The 17,243-nt window shown below is 48.7% G+C and overlaps 1 protein-coding gene across 1 annotated transcript in view; it reads right to left on the bottom strand.

Moving 5' to 3' along the window:
• The window catches only part of FLNC (filamin C), a 193,265-nt gene that overhangs the window by 68,727 nt on the left and 107,295 nt on the right, over positions 1-17,243 (bottom strand). Inside the window, 9 exon segments of the mRNA XM_030217139.1 lie at positions 2,393-2,990; positions 7,779-8,041; positions 9,765-9,882; positions 10,802-10,971; positions 11,328-11,418; positions 13,639-13,799; positions 15,485-15,608; positions 15,814-15,957; positions 16,370-16,483. Coding sequence (XP_030072999.1) covers positions 2,393-2,990; positions 7,779-8,041; positions 9,765-9,882; positions 10,802-10,971; positions 11,328-11,418; positions 13,639-13,799; positions 15,485-15,608; positions 15,814-15,957; positions 16,370-16,483 — 1,783 coding nt within the window.

The raw sequence follows: 17,243 nt of genomic DNA on the forward strand, positions 1-17,243 counted from the left end.
TGTTTCTCTTTAGGATTCTAGAATCTTGCTATCTATTTTTTATTTAGATTTTGCTCACACCTTTTTCAGTAGTAGTTCAAGGTGAGTTACATTCAGGTACACTGGATATTTCTCTGTCTCAGGAGGGCTCACAATCTAAGTTTGTACCTGAGGCAATGGAGGGTTAAGTGACTTTTCCCAAGATCGCAAGGAGCAACAGTGGGATTTGAATTGGCCAACTCTGGATTGCAAGACTGGTGCTCCAACCACTAGGCCACACCTCCATATAATCCTCACATCAACAAAGACCCGTGGCGTTCTGTGGTTCACTGCCACCCGGGGCGGATCGCTGCTGCGCGCGCCCCCCCCAGCTGCAGGGCAACACGGCACCCTCCCCCGGCGTAACACAGCACCCCTCCCCCCCGACCCAGTCCCCACCTGTCTATCAGCTCCGTCCGCCTCGCGCGACTCTGCACTGCTGTGAAAAAAGAAAATCGCCTTGTCGGCCCTTCCCTCACTCTGTCCCGCCCTCTGATGTAACGTCCTATTTCCTCGCGGGTGGGACAGAGTGAGGGAAGGGCCGACGAGGCGATTTTCTTCTCTTACAGCAGCGCAGATGCGAGGCGCCGCACCACACAGCTGCCGGGTGGATGGAGCCGGTAGGGACTCGCCAGCAGAGCACCCCCCCCCCACCCGTTGACACCCGGGACGGACCAGCCCCACCGCCCCGCCCTTGGTACGCCACTGACAAAGACGACATAGAAGCGTATTTTCAAAGCACTTAGACTTACAAAGTTACATAGGGGCCCTTATACAGAGCGGCGGTAAGCCCAACGCGGGCTTACTGCTTGCTCTTCTGGGACTACCACCGGCCCAACGCAGCTGCCAGCGGTAGTCCCACTCTGAGCGTGCGCCATTTCTGAGAGAAAAAGAAAACCCCCGGAAATGGCTTCTGCAGCGACAACCTGGCAGTAACCGCTTGGTTTGCGCTGGAGCCCTTATCACCACCTCAATGGGTGGCGGTAAGGACTCCCCATCACATGGCCTCGCGGTAAGAGTTTGTTCACCTTGTGGACATTTTTTTGCAGAAAAAAGGGCCCTGGCGCTTGGGAAAAAAGGCCCCGATGCTACTGTAGGGTCCTTTTTCCCACAGCTTAGTAAAAGGACCCCATATTAACCTATGGAGCTTTGTAAGTCTAAGTGCTTTGAAAATGAGCCTCTTGGTTTTGGTGGCTGCATGGATTATTACTAGGGCTGTACCGAATATTCATATTTGATTCGATTGAGTCTGGAATACATTATTCTTATTCAGCTGAATAGTAATTTAAATTCAAATACGAATAATCAGGGGCTCTACTGTGCTAAATCCTACTGGAATAAACACTTGACCTCTGATTTCACGTTGCCTCTTTCATTATTTGTTATGATAAAGCTCAATGCCCATTATTTGTATTCGGTATTCGTATTCGGCCAAATTGTAAAATATATTATTTAGTATAGCTTTAATTATTCCAACCTTAAGACATGAGAAGGGACCTGGATGTTGGATTAAGCATGGAACTTGTAAGACCCAAAAAAACAAAGTGGGAAGTGGACCAATGACTTCAGGACGCTGAGACTATGATGGTATATAAGAACCAAACATGAAGACAAGAAGACCTGAAATGGGCAGCTTACCAGCAGAGGTGGTGAATGTCAGCATTATAACAGATACACAGGGAGATGATAGCAACAGATGAAGTACATTGTGCAGGAGCTGGAGTTAATTTAAATATGGTAATTTATGTGCCCATCTACCCACCATGGCTGAGAACCAGAGAGGAAGACAACTGGGTACATTTGATAGGCCAAATGGTTATTTATCAGTCATCTACTGTGCTACCATGAGATCGGTGTTCAGTGGAATGCTGGGATAGTGACAGATGTCATAACAGAAAAAGGAGGTAAGACCTCATCTGGAACGTTCAGTAAGTTGCATCCCCAAAAGGATATAAGGCATCACAGAAAGGGTTACCAGCGTGATGCAACCAGGGCCGGCGCAAGGCAAGATGCCGCCCTCCCCGCCCGAGATGCCACCCTCCTCCCCCCCGGCCGAGAAGACACACCCTCCACGGCTGAGACGCTGCCCCCCACCTCCCCCGGGCCTTTTACCTGGTCACGGTGACTTTCCAAACTCGGCAGCAGTTCACATACATGAGAAAGGGAGGCTAAAGCTGGAAATTAACTAGAGTCTGTAGTATTCAAGCAAGGAAGAGAGGGGGAGGGAGGAAATGGATTTATTTGCTCTCCTAGTCTAAGATAGAACTATCTCCAATGGTTCCCCTTTTCATTTTAGAGTCTTATTTCACTCCCATCACATCTTAACAAACCAGGGTGGATCTGCGCTCACTGACACGTGCACCAGTGCTCTTACCTCGTGGTTCCACACCTGGACCAAAGACCTTGACTCCAGTGGTGTCCACAGCAGGGTCCACGTTGAGGCGGGCTGGGAATTTGGGCACCGAATGGCCTCCATACTTGATAGTGATGGTATACATGCCAGGGAATGCTGGGATGTAGGTGATGCTGTAGGTGCCATCGCTGTTGTTCTGGATCAGAACCTCTGATTTGACCCCAGAATCCGAGATGATCTCGATGGTAAGCTCTGCATCCCCGGCCTTGGAGCAATCCACAGTGAATGTAGCTGTCTCCCCAACCTTGCCATGCTCCAGGCCAGGGCCACTGGCTGTCACCTTGCTGGGATCAAAGACTGGCTTGATGTCGGCTTTGAAAGGTGAGCCTGGGATGTGGGCCTCCGCAAAGAGGATATTGATCGCATACTCTCCTCGCTCGGTTGGAAGATAGGAAACAGAGCATGAGCCATCTCCATTGTCCTGACATTCAATCTTGGCTTCACAAGGACCTTCCACAGTCAGGCCTAGGCCCCCGGTGCCAGCACCCTTAGTGTCAATAGTAAAGGGGGCTGGTTTACCCACAAAGCCTCCCTTAAGTCCCGGGCCGTAGGCGCGAACCTGTGAAGAAATGAATGAGAAAGAGCTCGATGAAAGGAAGCTTAAGTAAAGCAGAAGGCGTACCATAAACATCCATCTTAAATGCTAAATAACAAGACTTTACATGACATAGACACAAATAGAATCTTACCACTTGACTGATCACCTCTCTGTTCCAAGCATGCTATGCTACTTGTGTGTTACCATGTTATCTCTCTGTTCCAAGCATGCTATGCTACTTGTATGTTCCAAGCATGCTATGCTACTTGTATGTTACCATGTTACCTCTCTGTTCCAAGCATGCTGTGCTACTTGTATGTTACCATGTTACCTCTCTGTTCCAAGCATGCAGTGCTACTTGTATGTTACCATGTTACCTCTCTGTTCCAAGCATGCTGTGTTACTTGTATGTTACCATGTTACCTCTCTGTTCCAAGCATGCTGTGCTACTTGTATGTTACCATGTTACCTCTCTGTTCCAAGCATGCTGTGCTACTTGTATGTTACCATGTTACCTCTCTGTTCCAAGCATGCCGTGCTACTTGTATGTTACCATGTTACCTCTCTGTTCCAAGCATGCTGTGCTACTTGTATGTTGCCATGTGACCTCTCTGTTCCAAATATGCTATGCTACTTGTATGTTACCATGTTTGTAGGTTTACCGTTATCTGTTCCACGTATGCATTACCAATTGTAATTCTGTTACCCGGAAATGGCAACCGCCATTACGGCAAATGTAAGCCACATTGAGCCTGCAAATTGGTGGGAAAATGTGGGATACAAATGCTACAAATAATAATAATAATCACTCCATTAACTGTTACATCCTTGAATATGGCAGCTCATCTAATGTGGAGCTCAAAGAAGGGTCACGTATGCTTGAGTAATTACTGTTTGTAGTAACCTTTTGGGGTCTTTACAAAATGTCACTATGCTTTATAATCCAGAATCATGCACAAATGCACCTCTGGGGTAGATTGCATGACATAATATTGCAGGTGATTAACGTTTACAGGGAAATGAAAAATAATATTATCTTAATCCATTTTACTGAGGTGCAGATAAATAAAGTGATGCTCCTAAGGTCACAGAGTGACACAGAAGGATCCATGATTGGAATCGGCATCCTAAACTTTCTCGTAATTCATAATTTAATCCTGTGATCACTAGGTCCTAATTTATATTTTGTTAAAAGAAGTATTAAACTGCAGAGTGCATCTGAAAAGCTCTATATCAGCATCACAGAGCTTGAAAAAAAAATATGTTTGTCCTTCATCACACAAGAATAAACGTGTCAGTCAGTCAAGCCCTCCGCTTTTCTGTATGTGACTTAAGCCCTCTAGGTCTCAGAGACAGCTTTGTCACCACACGCAGCTCTGAGCCTGATGCACTGAAAGGTTTGTTTTTTCTTTCCTCGTTTTGTGTCCGTGGGAAAAACATTTCATGCATCCAGCCTAAAATATCTAATCTGAGGTCGCCAGCTCTATTCCATCAACATGCTTTGTGTATCCAGTGCAAGCCCTCTGACAGCTCACCCTTTCCCCTTCCTCTCAAATAGTGTAAACCACAAGACACTATTTCCGACAGACTGCACGGGTTCCTTGATGGCAGGACCTATGCCGCAGGCACTGGAAAAAATTAGTGTTCTGCTTTTTGACCCCAAGGAAGAGAGAGATTTTTTTTGTTTTTAACTATTGCTACAGAAGGAATCCTTCTCCTCATTTAAACAGCCAGCAGAGAGTAGGGCTTTGCCTTATCTGTCCCCAAGGATCATCATTGTTCTTTTTCAACAGTTCTGATGTGGCTTTGTTTACATGTCTCTACCTCTTCCCCCCCTGTAACCTCTGTTCTGGGGAAATTAAAAACACATGGCACCGGCTGAATGGTTATGTGCTTTGGCATGGGAGCAAAGAAAGGGAGTGAGCAGATAGAATGAAAGACGGAAAACAGAAAGAGACGGACAGAAAGGAAAATGTGAAAGGAAAAGAGTAGATAAAAAGTGGAATTACGGTATAAACGGAGAGAATGAGGAGTAGAGACAAGAGAATGAAAGAAGGAGTAGAGGGGGAGTAAAAAGACTACATAAAAGGAGACAAAAGAGACAGCACGACGCGGCCTCGCTCACCTACCCTGCAACCACCGGGGAAGCCGACGGCACAGTCGCTGGTCGTCCTGCACGATGCAGGCGCCCGTCGATGCCTGCAGTCGCGTCGCCGCGGCTGAATCGGAACCCGAACAAAGATGCTGTGAGGCGTCGGGGCGGCCGAAAAGCACGGTCTCCAGCAGGGCTTTCTTGGCGCAGTCCCCTAGCTCTTGTATGCTGGTGCCCGGACGCCTGAAGAGGCCGTCCAGGCTCTGCCCAGGGGTTTTTAAACCCCTTTGTAGCTCTTCCCCTTCTCAGCGGGGTGCCCTTCAGGCGGCGGGAACCTGCCCCCCACGCCTCATTTGCACCCTGCTGGTCCCTGAGCGCATGCCCGTCGGGGCACGGCGCCATATTATAGGCGGCTCCGTGCACCCGAGGGGCACTGCGCCTTGCTTGGAGCAAAGAAAGGGAGTGAGCAGATAGAATGAAAGACGAAAACAGAAAGAGACGGACAGAAAGGAAAATGTGAAAGGAAAAGAGTAGATCAAAAGTGGAATTACGGTATAAATGGAGAGAATGAGGAGTAGAGACAAGAGTATGAAAGAAGGAGTAGAGGGGGAGTAAAAAGACTACATAAAAGGAGACAAAAGAGACAGCATGAAAGAAAACGAGAAACGGAGAGAGAGAGAGAGAAGACATGAAGAACGAAAGAGAAAGGCAGGGATAGTTTTTAAAAAAGAGAGAGGAGCAAAGAGAAAAACCAGTCAAAGAAAATCGAGGAACCATAAGGAAAAGAAAGAAAACCAGAGAGCCAAAGTGAGAGACAGTAAAATAAAAAGAAAGAAAATGACAGGGGCTAAAATAGGTCAGAATGTCTTACAAGAAAGCATAATGGTAAGGGAACCGCAGGAGCGGAAGACTGTGATCCACTACGTGTAACAGAGCAGAACAACAAAGGAGTAGTGTGACCAACACGACAACTTCAGGAACAATTAGGGTTACCATACGTCCGGATTTACCCGGACATGTCCTCTTTTTGAGGACATGTCAGGGCGTCCGGATGGATTTGGCCAGCCTGCCCGTTTTTCTGGATTTCTGGACAAATGGGCTGGCTGGCGGGCGCAGGACTCCTCTCCCCTACTCTACTCTACTATCCCTGGTGGTCTAGAGGTACCTCTTCGTCTTTGGGGCAGGAAAGAGCTAGCTGCCCTGCATATTGTGAGTTCGGCTCTCGGCGTTTCAAAATGGCCGCCGAGAGCTGAAGCAGCCTCGCGAGACTTCAACTCTCGGCAGCCATTTTGAAACGCCGAGAGCCGGACTCACAGGATGCAGGGCAGCTGGCAGCAGCGCTCCGGGCAGGAAAGAGGGGGCTCTTTCCTGCCCCGAAGAGGTACCTCTAGACCACCAGGGATAGTAGAGTAAGGGGAGGGGGGAGTGGAGATGACGGGGGAGGGAAGGTGATGGGGGGAGGAGGGGGTGGCCGGGGGAGGGGAATATACGTCAGGGGCGGGGCGAGTGCGTGAAAGGGGCAGGGCAGGGGATGTGAAAGGGGCGGGGCAAGTGTCCTCTTTTTATGAGGACAAAAAATGGTAACCCTAGGAACAATAGGACAACGTTTATTCATTCATATTTGATATATTCCCCACACAAAGGCCCCTGAAGCAGACACTTGGCTGAAACACGGTGCCGTGTCGGGCACCTATCAATAAAGGTTTTTTCTTCCATTACTCCATCGTCCTATTGTTCCTGAAGTTGTCCTGCTGGTCACACTACTCCTTTGTTCTGCTTACAATCAATATATATAAAAGGCGAGTGTCATACTCACTCGCAAATGCGCAGTAGAGACCTTCTCTGCCCCGCCCCCGCATCAATACGTGATGACGGGGGCGGAACAGAGAGGGTCTGTACTGCAATTTGCGAGGGAGGGACACTGCCGTCGCTAACGCTCCCCCCACCCGGAGTCGCCGTCGCCACCCACCCTCCACCCGGTCGGGCCCTCGCTCCGCTACTGAAACAGCGAGGGTCCGGGAACGCAGCACTGAGGTCTGCTGAGCTGCCGTCGGCCTTCCTTCTTCTTCTCTGCCTGTGTCCCGCCCTCGACGACGTTACGTCACACGAGGGCGGGACAGGCAGAGAAGAAGAAGGAACTTGGAAGGCCGATGTCGGCTGCTCAGCAGAGCTCAGTGCTGCGTTCCCGGACCCTCGCTGTTTCAGTAGCGGAGCGAGGGCCCGACCGGGTGGAGGGTGGGTGGCGACGGCGACGGCTGCGGGGGGAGGGAAGAGGCGAATTCAGACAGGGAGGGGCAGCGGCGAACTCGGCGGCGCGGGGGGGGCCTTTCAACCCCCCCTTCCTATAATAGCCCGTTTTTAAGGGCTCAAAGGCTAGTAAAGCATAACAAAACCCAGAACTCAAGCAGGTCTCTCAAGGCGCTTTTTAGCCACTGACCTGGGATGTAGAAAAGAGATAAACAAACGGTCATGGACAGTTTGTAGCAAGTATGAGTTTACCTGGGGATTGACTGCAGTAACACTATCATACTTTAGGATTAGAAAGGCATCCTGATTACTGGGATGTTTTTTCTCTGCCACTTCCTTTAAAACCAATTCATCACAGATTGTCTTATGAATATGTCTGAACTTAAGAACTTTTTTGAGAAGATGAGAAGCGGTTTGCAGGGTATGTTAACGGTATTCTTCATCTCATATGCCCTTAATGTCTCACACACCTTGGAAGGATCTGGTGGCATGACGGCCTCCACAGCAAAGGGGCTCCCTGCGATTGGATGTCCTTCGTAGCTGATGTCCACCTTGTAGGGCCCTTCCTCAGGGGGCATGTACTTGACCGTGTGAATATCACTGGTGACCCCAGTCTCTACTTTGCATGGGATTGGTCGGCGAGATGGAGATGTGATCTTTACATCCACCTTGCCCTGTCCTCCAGCTCCATGGGTGTTGATAGTGAACTCCTGATCTTTACCAACATCTACTTCTGCAAACAGAAAAGAAAGGGAGAGCCATGAGGAGGTCTGCCAGATAAGAATATCTGTGAACGACCTGAAACTACAGGGACCCTTTCGTATTTCCATGGAAAGTGACCACTACTCATACCTTGCAGGAAAATACAACTTCCTTCTACAGGATAGGTTTGCCCAGTGGCATAGCAGGGGAGCCTGCCACCCGGGGCGGGGCGGTTCGCTGTTGCACCCCCCCCCCCCCCGGGTGCAGCACGATGACACCCCCCCCCCCCACGACCAGCTCCCGCACCCTACCTTTAAAAAGAATATCGGGAGGCGAGGCGCAGCGCCTCGCGCCTGCCCTGCACGTAAAAGAAATGTGGACCATCGGGTCTTCCCTCGCTCTATCTGTCCCGCCCTCCGCTGACACAACTTCCTATTTCCACAAGAGCGGGACAGACAGAGCGAGAGAAGGCCCGACGGTCCACATTTCTTTTACGTGCAGGGCAGGCACGAGGTGCTGCGCCTCGCCTCCCGATATTCTTTTTAAAGGCAGGGTGCGGGAGCTGGTCGGGGGGGGGGGGGTCGATTCGCCGAGGGGGGGGAGCTGGCAGGGAGCACCCCCCCTGAGCTGACACCCGGGGCGGACCGCCCCTCCCGCCCCCCCCCCCCTTGCTATGCCACTGGGTTTGCCCTTAAGTAATGGATTCTGGAAGTATTGCTCTGGCTATGGGATTCTTTACTCATTTCTCTACATTGCACAGGCATGTGTTCATTTATTGCACATCCTCTCGATTTGTTCCTTTTCCATTTATTGATATATGCACCCTGTCCTTCTGCCTTTGCTCTATATCTTCCCTCACTCCTGCAGTGGCATTCCTAGGGTGGCTGACACCCGGGGCAGATCGTCGATGCGCCCCCCCCCCCCCTCGGGTGCAGCGCGTCACCTCCCCCCGGCGAAAGGACACCTCCCCCGGGTGCAGCGTGACCCCCCCACCCCCCGGCGAAAGGACACCTCCCCCCCGGCGAAAGGAAACCCCCCCACCCCGAGTGAATTTTTACCTGCTGGGGGGGGGGGGGGGGGGGTGCCGCGCGCCTGTCGCTTCGCTCGTTCCCTGCTCCCTCTGCCCCGGAACAGGAAGTAACCTGTTCCGGGGCAGAGGAAGCAGGGAACGAGCGCTACCGACAGACGCGCGGCACCCCCTCAGCGGCGTGCACCCAGGGTGGACCGCACCCACCGCCCCACCCCTTGGTACGCCACTGCACTCCTGTCCTCTACCTTCGCATGCTGCTGTTCTTCCTTTTATCAGATTACTAGCCGTTAAGCCTGTAAAAACGGGTGAGATTTCCAGCTACCCTCCTTGCCGCCACTCCCTACCTCCTCCGTGCCGGGCCCCCTGAACTGACCTGACAGCGCCTCTCACCTCCATGTGAAAGCGCTGCAGGCGGCAGCAGATCACTCTGCTGCTGCCTGCAGTGCTTTCACATGGAGGTGAGAGGCGCTGTCAGGTCAGTGCAGGGGGCCCGATATGGAGGAGGGCGAGAGCAGCGGCGGGGATGGGGGGGAGGGGGGAGGTTGATGCGTGCGATGTTCGTTTCCAGGCGGCAGCGTCCGACAGTGACTCCGACTCCGTTTCCCTCTCTGTTCCGCCCTCTGACGTCATCACGTCTTGACGCAAGGGCGGGACAGAGAGGGAAGTCTCTACTGCGCATTTGCAGGTGAGTCGGTCACTTGCTGTTGATATGTTTGATACTTACTGTTGTTTAGTCCTTGAACTTTAACCTTGCCAAGGTCCAGTGAAGGAGCCACGTTGATAGTGAATGGACTTTTGGGAACGGGATCACCTCCATAAGTGACTGCTATTGTCACATTCCCCTGTAGGACAAAAGATAAAAGGAGAAGAGGGTCAGGCTATCATTTCTAGACCCTGTGCTTCTTGCAAAGATACTGCAAGCAGGGCATGCTGGACTATTTCAACCACAGTACCGCTCAGGGTACTATGAATGGGGAACACTGGGATATGAATGGGGAACACTGGGATATGCAAGTCATAAAGAGGTACCTACAACATGTAGCTGCATCACACTGGAGAAAGGACATGGGAGGCCACTTATATAAAGAAATTCTTAGCTTGTGGATCAGCCACCGTACCGCATTTTAGAGCTCCATCAGAGAAAACATCACATCTACTCTAGCTGATTAAAAAAATCAAAACACTTGAGTCTAATCCCATCAATGACAAAGTAGGAATCATCAGAGAAAGATCTAGGTTGGTGGAAAGATTCAAACAAGAAAGCAATCAAGATAGCTTCTATCAAGATTTCTACTGGAAGACAACATGTGTAGAGAGAGTGAGGTCTCACAGACAGTGGCGTAGCCACAGGTGGGCCTGGGTGGGCCAGGGCCCACCCACTTAGGGCTCAGGCCCACCCAACTATAGCACACATTTAGTGGTAGCTGGTGGGGATCCAAAGCTCCGTCAGCTGAAGACTTCCGCCTAATGGTAACAAAAACGCTACTCTCAACGATACCGGAACCTGCGCATGCTCAGTTTTCAGCGCATGCCTTCTGCAGACTGCCAAGGTGGAAAGAAGTGTTTTCCCGCCAGCTTAGATATTTTTTTGGTGGTGTGGAGAACACTTGGTGCCCACCCACTTCTTGCCTAGGCCCACCCAAAATCTGTTGTCTGGCTACGCCCCTGCTCACAGAAGGCACTAGTAGGCCTGCTGCTCACAGATAGGAAATACTGCATAGAATCTCAGTCTCTTTCTGTTCCTTTGGGACCGTCTCTTACCTGCTGGACAGCTGTATACTTCACAGTGTATGAGTAGTCATGATTATCAATGATCTCAAAGTCTTTCACCACCTCTCCTTTCACCATTCCAGCAAACTGCACATCGAGCTTGGCCTTCCCAGCTCCCTTGGTGTAGACTGTGAAGTGAGTGGGCTTCCCAACCTCCACACCTGAAGGGAGATATTATCAAAATCCAGGATGGTCAGCGCAATTTAACCTAGCATAACCATTTACCAAACAACTGCACTCCAATATGCCTACTTTTATCTCCTTATCTATCAGTCCTTATGTTCGACTATTCACCCATCCATTGCTAGTATAATATATCTGGGGGTTTTTTCATGGATTTCAGTCTGCAGTACCTCTGTCCCTCAGTCTCTACGGTTTCCCTCTCTTGTTCTCTCTCTTTCTGTTGCTTTTCCTGTCCTGCTAAGTCATAGCCTTGCCCTGAAAGATGATCCCAGCTCTAGAATTCCTGATCTAGTGGAACAAGTTCCATACATGCATCTAATCAGGACTCACATACCTGTGCGGTTCAGGCCTGGACCTTCGGCTTTCACCTTAGTGGCATCATGTGAGGGGTCCACCTTGATTCGGAAGGGACTGATGGGAATTTCCTAGGAAGCACAAGGATAAGTCCTTGTTAAATCACTCTCGAGGCAAATTCAAAGACTGCACTGATCAACCCTCTCATCATCATTTTTAAGGTTTATTATTCTAACTAGACATGGTCTGAAAATTTTGACTACTATCATAATAATAAACCCTCATCTGTTTGCCCGAGTTGTGGTTTAGATATCATTATTGTCAAATACATTAATTCAAACCCAGGAAACCAGTTTCAGTATGACAGTCCCTCATCTTCATATCCATTTAGTTATTTTGAGGGCATTATTTTTTGGGTTGGCAACCATATAAAGTTATATGGATAATTTATCCCTATAAGTTTATATGGATTTTCAGCAGAGTTATTTGTTTAAGTCTGTTAAACAACCAGCAGCTGAATTTTGCTGCTGTATTTACAATGGAGTGGAGGAGTGGCCTAGTGGTTAGGGTGGTGGACTTTGGTCCTGGGGAGCTGAGGAACTGAGTTTGATTCCCACTCCCACTTCAGGCACAGGCAGCTCCTTGTGACTCTGGGCAAGTCACTTAACCCTCCATTGCCCCATGTAAGCCGCATTGAGCCTGCCATGAGTGAGAAAGCGTGGGGTACAAATGTAACAAAAATAAAATAGATACTATTGGAGATTCTACATGGAATGTTGCTATTCCACTATCAACATTCCATGTAGAAGGCTGTGCAGGCTTCTGTTTCTGTAAGTCTGACGTCCTGCACGTACGTGCAGGACGTCAGACTCACAGAAGCAGAAGGCTGCGCAGCCACATTGGTGATCTGCAAGGGCCGACTTCTACATGGAATGTTGCTAGTGGAATAGCAACATTCCATGTAGAATCTCAAATAGTAGCAACAGTGGAGGAGTGGCCTAGTGGTTAGGGTGGTGGACTTTGGTCCTGAGGAACTGAGTTCAATTCCCGGCCCAGGCAGCTCCTTGTAACTCTGGGCAAGTCACTTAACCCTCCATTGCCTGCTGCATTGAGCCTGCCATGAGTGGGAAAAAGTGCGGGGTACAAATTAAAAAAAAAAAAAACTTCTGGCCTCTGCTCTTGGACAACCTCTAATCTCATCCCACTTTAAATGCAAGGCATATGGTCAAAACGATTTACCCCCTGTTTACAAAGCCACGCAGCAAGCCGACACAGCGCATTCAAAGCGTAGCCAAGTTGTGACATCAGGGGGAGCGGACTGCGTAGGCATGATGAACCGCATGAAAAATAGGCACCGGCACCATTGGAAGTCCTTTTGGGGGTGCAGTCGCTCCCCTTTTACCTCACCTAGCTACACCACTGCCACCCCTGTCCTTGACCTGACACTGATCAGAAGAAGATGAAAAGGAGAGCAACTGCACTTTCAATCACAACCTCTACCTGCTCCCCTGGTGCTGAATGCAAAATTGAACCACGGGACTCTGTGATTTCCCACGTGGGTCACATTTTGCATTCACTGCCAAAGAGGCAGAGGAGGAGGTCACAGACCCATGTGCAGCCGTTCTCCTGTTCTTCTGCATGTGATCAGCACTGGGCCAGGGTTCTGAGGGGTGGGGGGGGGGGGGAGACAGAGCTGGACGGCTGAGTGCCATGGAAAGGGGAAGGGGAGAGAGAGCTTGGTGTCTGTGTGCTGCAGTGGGGGAGGAGAGGAAGAGCGAGGCTACCACTTGGAGGGGGAGAGGCTACTACTTGTGGGGAGGGAGGAGAGATTCAGAGAAGCTACTGCTAGGTAGGGGAAATTGCCTGGGTGGCTAAGTGGGTGATGAAGAGAAACTTTAGACTGCAGCTGTTGGGAGCAGGTGGGCAATAGAGAGAGGATAAGGCTACAGATTCTGGGGGTAGGTGGGTGGGTGGGCCTGAGCTTTAGCCTCACAGCCTAAATCCATTCTTCATTGCCAGATAGGCTGCAAGTGGGCGGGCAATGGGGAGAGGATTAGCCTCGTATTTACTCTCCCCTGCTACCGTAATAAACAGTGTGCTGCACATCACCTCGAGCACATTACGAATAGGCAATTTAGATATGTGTAGAAATAAATACAATTGCAATCATTCCAAGCGTGGCTCCTAGATTTTTGGGCTGGCTAAGAAAATGTATTGACCTGAACTGAGTTATAACCAATGAGTGTTCACTCCATCTGGTCTTGTTTAATTTACCTTCCATCTCTAGGTTATCACTTACCCCACAATTAAACTTGACCTTTATGGAAATAAAACCCCATCCAAGCCCTTACCTTGTCAGCGAACAGCACCATGATAGTATAGCGCCCAGCACCCGGCGGGGTGTACTTCACAGTGAAAGTGTCGTTGTCATTCTTAATGATATCAAAGTCAATGTCAGCCTCCACAGGGCCGATCACGCCCGGGGCACACTTAATTCCAATGCTGACATCCCCTAAACATAGAAATCAACAGGTCAGTCAAGACTTTGGCTTTTGCAGCAGAGTCAGAAGGGACTGGCTATTTACATGCATGGAATACTACTTTCCTAGACGAAAGGAGGTGGAATTTTGCTTGCGTGGGTATCACTTTTCTATTTGGAAGGAGGTGATACCAGGGGCGTAGCCAGAAAACAGATTTTGGGTGAGCCTAGGCAAGAAGTGAGTGGGCACCAAGTGTTCTCCCCCCTCCCCCATCAAAAAAATATCTCAGCTGGCAGGAAAACACTTCTTTCCACCTTGGCAGTCTGCAGCAGGCATGCGCTGAAAACAGAGCATGCGCAGGTGCCAGTATTGTGGAGAGTAGCATTTTCGTTACCATCAGGGGAAAGTCTTCAGCTGGCGGAGCCTGGGATCCCCATTAGCTACCACTAAATGTGTGCTACTGTTGGGTGGGCTTGAGTCCTAAGTGGGTGGGCCTTGGCCCACCCAGACCCACCTGTGGCTACGCCACTGGGTGATACTTTGCTGGTCTGAGTACCAGTTTTCTGTTTGCAGGGAACTGGTATATTTCTGGTGTGCGCACCAGTGTTTGGAAGGAAGTCATACTTTTCTGGCACGAGTACCAGTATCCTTTTTTGGAGGGAGGTGGTGATACATTGCGGTGTGGGAACCACTTTTCTGTTTGAAGGGAGATTACTACTACTACTACTACTTATCATTTCTATAGTGTTACCGGACGTGCGCAGCGCTTCACACTTGAACATTGTGAGGAGGCAGGAAACTACAAGGTCCAGAATGCACTGCAGCAGCAAGGGAATCAGAGTCAAGGGGAGGACTCTAGGCAGGAGAGTGAGGAGCCAGGAGTTGATTGGGAAATTGAACCAGATGTGAGAGGGTTGCAGGCAGCTTTATTAAGAGAGTGGTGGAAAGCTGTAGGGAGTAGATGGAAACACTGGGGAAGCTCTCTCTGGAAAAGGTGACAGCTGGAGAAGGAAAGTAGATGCTTGTGTTTGACTGTTTGAGTTTGAGGAACTGTCTTAAGTTTGAGAAGGGTTTAAGTAGAAGGCTCTGAGTAAAGTGCCTGTTTGTTATGTTTGACTTGAAGAAATGTTTATGTTAAAGAAGAAATAAGCCATGAGGAGTATGCGCCTGGTGTTGATGAGCGTTTTGTGACGGGAGAAGAGGAGGCAGAAAGCTCCCCAGTGTTTGAGACAGAATCCTGTGAGTTACCGAGAAGGCATGTGTGTGTGTGTGTGTGTGAGGACAGACAGGACATATCAGGGATAGGGGACAGTTGAAGATTTAGGTTTAGGAGTTAAAAGCAGATAGCACTTAAGTGGCCCAGGCACTGCTTTCCTGATTGGAAGGGGTTCTGGGAGCTTGTTAGGAAGGATGGTATGGAGGGGATGTCAATAGATCACTATTAGATGTAGTTTGAGTGAAATAGAAGGAATCTCTGAAGGGGCGAAAAATAAACAGATTTTTTTTTTAAAATGCAAAAATGTGGTTTCTATATTTCAATCAAAATGTTTTGCTTATGGGGTAGAGTCTTTTCTAAAGTAAACTGTCTCGTATATTGCACATAGCATCACTGCAGCATTCACTCTGATGGTTCATTTCGCACAGTGCGCTCATGGGAAGACAGTCCCTCTCAACCACTAAGCAGAAACCTTTTCCCATTCTCCTGTAAGCAGTTCACCTTGTCCAGCTTCACTACAGTCCACAGTGAAGTAGGTTGGTTCATTGGCTTTCAATCCTGTCTTCTCCACACCTGGACCATACACTTTGACTTTGTCAGGGTGGCAACCTTCTCCTATGGCCACCTGCCAAGTAAAAGGTATTGATGACATAAAGATAAAGCACCCCTGATCTCTCCAATGCCCTGGCTTTTCTTCTTTGGGGAGATAGATAGATAGATAGGTAGATAGATAGACAGACAGACAAACTGACTTTCTTACATTTCATCACAAACTGATTCCCAGAGTTAAGGAGAGATGGCCAACAATAGACACATGGAAATGGCCTTACCCTGAAAGGACTCTTTGGAATGTTGACCCCACCCCAGCTAATGATGATCGTGTGCTTGATGGGCTTAGTTGGCACATAGACGCAGGAGAAGGTATTGTCTCCATTATCTTTGACCTTGATATCAATAGGGACGCCTTCTGCATCCTGAAAGCAAACAAATGACTGCAATCAAAAAAAGAGGACTCTACGGTGTTTCAAGGTCACTCAGTACCAAGAGTTAAAGACCAGAGTCTGTACTTCTTTAAGGTCCCAACACTTGCCGAGACATGGAAAGACATTACCATTCTTGCAGAAGCAAATGTCAGAAATAACAGTAGAAGCCTTTGCCTTTTGGAAAGATGCAAGTTAATGGTTGTAAGAAATGTTCTTGTGCTCATGGAGTGTAAGAACTAGAAAATGAGCAAACGTTGAGCAGTTCCAACACAAGCAATCTGAGGACCTCTGATAAGCACGAGAAGCATTCATTTTTATAGATTATTGTATTAATAATTTCCAAATACATTTCTTTTGGATTGCACTCTAGAGATAGCAAAGAACCTTGGGATCTGCTCCCCACCTGAGCGTATATCTTCAGCTCTGCCTTTCCAGCTCCCCGAGCATCAATAGTGAACTCTGCAGGCTTGTCCACAATACAGCCTGTTGGAGCCAGGCCAGGTCCAAAAGCTTTCACCTAAAAACGAATCATAATGAGGATTTGCTTAAGAGATCAATTAAATGGTTACCTTTAAAAAAGAGTAAATGTATAATCACATTAATAATTGCATGGGTATGAGAGAAAAATAAACAATACAGCATTGATAATGATAGGTTACACAAATACTACAGAAAGCAGGTATAGAGGTAGAAAGACAGCTGGATGAACAGACAGGCATCGAGGAGGTCATTCTTATAACGGGGTCCTGCAATTAGGCATCCAAAAGGTGTATAATAGGAGCCTATTCTATAAGGGAAAATAGGCAACCACTTTCCTGTATAGAATATTAACATAGCCCAGTACAAACATTTAGGTGCTCGCATTAGAGCTGGTATAAGTGTGAGCACCCAAGTATGGCAGGTACCCACATAGGACCCAATTCTATAAATGATGCCGAAAAATTAGCGTAAAAAAAAATGAGTGTTAAGCGCAATTCTATAAAGGGCGCTCCAAGTTGAGCGTTCTTTATAGCATCGTGCTTAGTACCAATTTCTGCACCAAAAAAAAAAACTGCATGCTGATCCATAGACAACGAACTTTCCAAACTGAAAGTCCGCATGAATAATTCTGCACGGAAATCAAAGCCAAGCAGACATCAGCGTACAATGCATGATGACAATATCTGTATGGGGACAGTGTGCAAAATGGTTACAGGAAGAAGGCAACCAAATTATGGAATTCAAACATGCGTGGGATAAACACAAAGGAATCCTGTTTAGAAGGAATGGTTCCGTGG

This window comes from Microcaecilia unicolor, chromosome 10, assembly GCF_901765095.1.
Source record: "Microcaecilia unicolor chromosome 10, aMicUni1.1, whole genome shotgun sequence".
Classification (NCBI taxonomy): Eukaryota; Metazoa; Chordata; class Amphibia; order Gymnophiona; family Siphonopidae; genus Microcaecilia; species Microcaecilia unicolor.